This window comes from Harpegnathos saltator, unplaced genomic scaffold, assembly GCF_003227715.2.
Source record: "Harpegnathos saltator strain DR-91 unplaced genomic scaffold, Hsal_v8.6 scaffold354, whole genome shotgun sequence".
NCBI classification, from domain to species: Eukaryota; Metazoa; Arthropoda; class Insecta; order Hymenoptera; family Formicidae; genus Harpegnathos; species Harpegnathos saltator.
The window spans coordinates 6,344-10,119 of record NW_020230155.1 but is presented as its reverse complement, the minus strand read 5'-3'; the positions used below and the strand labels follow the sequence as shown (position 1 = coordinate 10,119).

Sequence of the window (3,776 nt, the reverse complement as noted above, 5' to 3'; positions counted from 1 at the left end):
GTTTGATATCATTGGATGTCCCCCTTCGAGACAAACAAATTTCATTACCCACTTTTTTTGATCCGACATGTAGTTTTCCAGATATTACGATTTGTCAGGTTAAATGGGACACTGTATATACATAGGATGTCCCATTTTCAAAAACGCACCTCGATAATTCTTTAACGAAGCATTTTCAGCGAAAACGTTTTGGACAAAAGTTGTATGATTTCAAGGGGGATATAAAACAATATTATTTTGTTTACAAATGGCATCACTTTCGAGATATTCACTGATCATTGCTTTTCTTCAATGGAAATCTTAATTTTTTATTATACCGTCTTTTTCTTCCATTTAATTTAAACAACTTTTGTCTGAAATATTTTTTTATTTGCCTAATATTTTTTTTAGATATTTAAGGAAAACTTGATAACTTTTTCAATATTTAACTCACAATATGTCGCTATTTGTCGGGAGAAAAAGTGGTACTAGACTTTTCTGCTCTATTTAATCTCAAGAATATATTGTTATAATAGCGACCTGACTTTTGTTAACTTACTGACTTTTGGAAATTTCAAAATCATCAAATTAACAGAAATCAGGACGCTATTGTAACAATATATTCTTGAGACCAAGTAGGGTAAAAAGGTCTAGTATCATTTTTTCTTACAAGTAGTTAGCGAGATATCGTGAGTTAAATATTGAAAGTTATCAAATTTTCCTTAAATATCTCAAAAAATATTAGGCAAATAAAAAAATGTTTCAGACAAAAGTTGTTTAAATTAATTGATAGAAAAAGACCATCCATTCAAGAAAAGTAATGATCAGTGAATATCTCGAAAGTGGTGCCATTTGTAAACAAAATAGTGCCATTTGTAAACAAAATAGCTGTTTTATGTCCCCCTTGAAATCATACAACTTTTGTTCGAAACATTTTTGCTGAAAATGTTTGGTTGAAGAAATATCGAGGTGTTTTTTTAAATGGAACATCCTGTATATATATATATATATATATGTGTGTGTGTGTGTGTGTGTGTGTGTGTGTTGTGTAAGTTATAAACACAATGCACGACCTGAGCAACAGATGTTTAACTATATATTATATTGATAATATACACAGATATAAAAATGATAATAGTATGTTTTAATAACTAAATATCAAGTTATATTCCAATATTTTAAACATTTTTTAATTTATGAATAATTATACAGTTTGTTCTTAAAAGAACTCATGTGTCACATGAGTATCACATATCATAAACTGTGTTTTTGAACGAAAGCACAAGAAAATTAATACATCACAAATGCATCCGAGTTTTAAAAAAATTGTAATATCTATTGATCTAATCCTCGATGTTTCCTTTTTATTCTCGCGTATGGTCCAATTTCAGGATCCATTACAAAGTCGTACAAAACTGATACCCACGAATTATGCTGTGGCAAGTTATCATAAAATTCGGCAGCTATACGTTTCACCTGTACAAAAATGTTAACAAGATGAATGACAAGAAATATATATGATACAAAAACATATATTTTTCTATATATTATATCAGTTATATTTTTTTATTGCACAACCAATGTACTAATTTTTGGCATACCTCTGGTAATCTAGAACCAGGCACTGCGGGAAAGTCATGGTGCTCATTATGATAGCCAACATTGAAAGTGATGAAGTTTAGAGGACCATAATAACTATATGTCTCAAAACCTTTCTTATACATATAATGCTCAGATATGAAATGTCCTGCAACAGGATGTAATCCCATTGCAAGAAGCGAACCAATGAGCAGGTAAAATAATACTTTGCCACCTGAAATCATTTTGTTTTCAATTGATGATTTATCAGTATTCTCCACACAATTAACATCATTCATAATTTGTGCCAAAAGTTACAAGCTTTATAACTTACCAAAATAGTACCACACATAGCCATCAAATATTAACTGTATCACAAGATTAATATATTCTAAAGGAGTTGGTACTTTTGGATATGTTATGAGAGGACGGAAAGAATAAAAAAATGGTTGTAACAATAGCCAACAAAATTTCCCAAAAGTTGTACAAAATAACTTTGCCTCTAATAACGTCGGTAAATCTGTATCTAATTTCTCATTTCCTTGATACTAAAAATGAAATATTTATATCTGATATATTATATTAAGATCATAATAGACATTATATAAAATAATACAGGCATTATATAGAATAAATCAAGTCAAATATTTTTATTACCTGTGCAATATTTTGCAATACTTACACGATGGTGTTCAAGGTGATATTTCTTAAAACTAATAGACATTGGTACTCCTATTGGCAAATTTGCAAAAAGACCAAACAGTCGATTAGCCATAGGTCTGGCATGTCCAAAGGCAAGATTATGAGCTATCTCATGTACGGCTATAAAACAATATAAATTAAATTACTATTACATATCAGAAATATTAATGTATTATATATTAACACATATTCAATATTTCACAAATTATGATATATCTGTCATATTAATGATAAAAAAATATATATATACCAAGCATAAGGGAATGATTTATCACACCACCAAAACAATATGCTAATATCAAAAGTTTTGGATAACTCAAATCCTTGACTATAAAGAAAGATAGAAATTGTATTAATACCATACAAGTGACTATCCATTTGAAATTTGGATCATATCCAAATAATTTCTTAATTTGTGGATATTTTTCTGAAACAGAGAATATTTTTAACAATTATCCTAAATAATCTGTTATAATGTATTAATATAAATGTTATATATAAATATATATTTTTAAAATACATAAAGTATATGTCAATAAAGTATATAAATATTTTTTTAAATTGTACATAAAATTTGAAGCATCATCACTTTTAACTTCATATTCAAAAACCTTGTTATAAATCTTATTATAATAATGCAATAAGAATCAGTACACAGAAAATTATTATTATGTTTAATTAGAATGAAATGATTTCTACATGAATAATTGCAACTTGATGTAACATCCATCCTTCTGACTTTATTTTAGTGACTCAGACTATATATGCCCTAAAAGATGTTTATCTTTTCTAGTAGCGGTCACGAGATAAGAATCAGTGTTCAATGTAAATGTGAATGCATGATAATTTGTGCATATATTCGAATTCCTTTTTCTGTACCGAGACTGTTGTCTCAGACTATACATGTCCCAAAAGATATTTATCTTTTCTAATAGCGGTCGCAAAATAAGAATGTTCAATGTAAATGTTGATGTAAATGAATGATAATTTGCGCATATATTCGAAGTTCTTCCTTTGTACCAAGAATTATTTTCCGCCGCGTGGCATGCGGTTCCTCCGTATAAACCCACTCGAAATCTATTCTCGAAACTCGCTGACCCATATTTTCATATAAAACACTCACGCACAAAAGAAAAAAAAGAAATTAATCCCAGGAAAAATCTAAATCTGATGACATTGCTCGAATAAGGAACGAACATTCGTTACAAATGTCGTTGATAACACCCGGTAAAGAGATTATCAGCGGCCAAGTTTATATCGTATCACATAGAGGATATAGACTCCCCTCTTGGAAAATGAATAATGAGTTTTCAGCGCCACCAGCGCTTGTACCCGGATGTATTCGAACTAAAATAGAATAACGTAGAATGAGAATACGCGCTATATTCAAATCATACTAACTGTAATATTATTATATTGCTAGCTACGGATTTTTCCAATAAGCGGTACGCGCACCGAGAAAACGAAATAGAAGATATGATATACACTGCTCAAAAGAATTATGCATAGATAATTTA

General features: G+C 29.3%; 1 protein-coding gene across 1 annotated transcript; it reads right to left on the bottom strand.

Moving 5' to 3' along the window:
• Positions 1 to 1,153: 1,153 nt before the first annotated feature.
• LOC112588947 (sphingolipid delta(4)-desaturase DES1-like) lies at positions 1,154 to 3,484 on the bottom strand. Its single transcript, XM_025300326.1, has 6 exons — positions 3,280 to 3,484; positions 2,510 to 2,686; positions 2,240 to 2,379; positions 1,892 to 2,105; positions 1,581 to 1,792; positions 1,154 to 1,455 (listed from the first exon to the last, which is right to left on the bottom strand). Exons 1-6 carry the CDS (start codon positions 3,359 to 3,361, stop codon positions 1,315 to 1,317), a joined length of 966 nt encoding a protein of 321 aa, XP_025156111.1. The 5' UTR covers positions 3,362 to 3,484; the 3' UTR covers positions 1,154 to 1,314.
• Positions 3,485 to 3,776: the final 292 nt, after the last annotated feature.

What these genes read in the sequence shown, in the direction of transcription:
- LOC112588947 (XM_025300326.1), bottom strand. Translation starts at nt 3,361, where the DNA reads ATGGGTCAGCGAGTTTCGAGAATAGATTTCGAGTGGGTTTATACGGAG. An exon ending in GCGGCGGAAAATAATTCTTG is followed by an intron (nt 2,687 to 3,279) that starts GTACAAAGGAAG and finishes TCTCTGTTTCAG; the next exon opens with AAAAATATCCACAAATTAAG. An exon ending in AAATCATTCCCTTATGCTTG is followed by an intron (nt 2,380 to 2,509) that starts GTATATATATAT and finishes ATTGTTTTATAG; the next exon opens with CCGTACATGAGATAGCTCAT.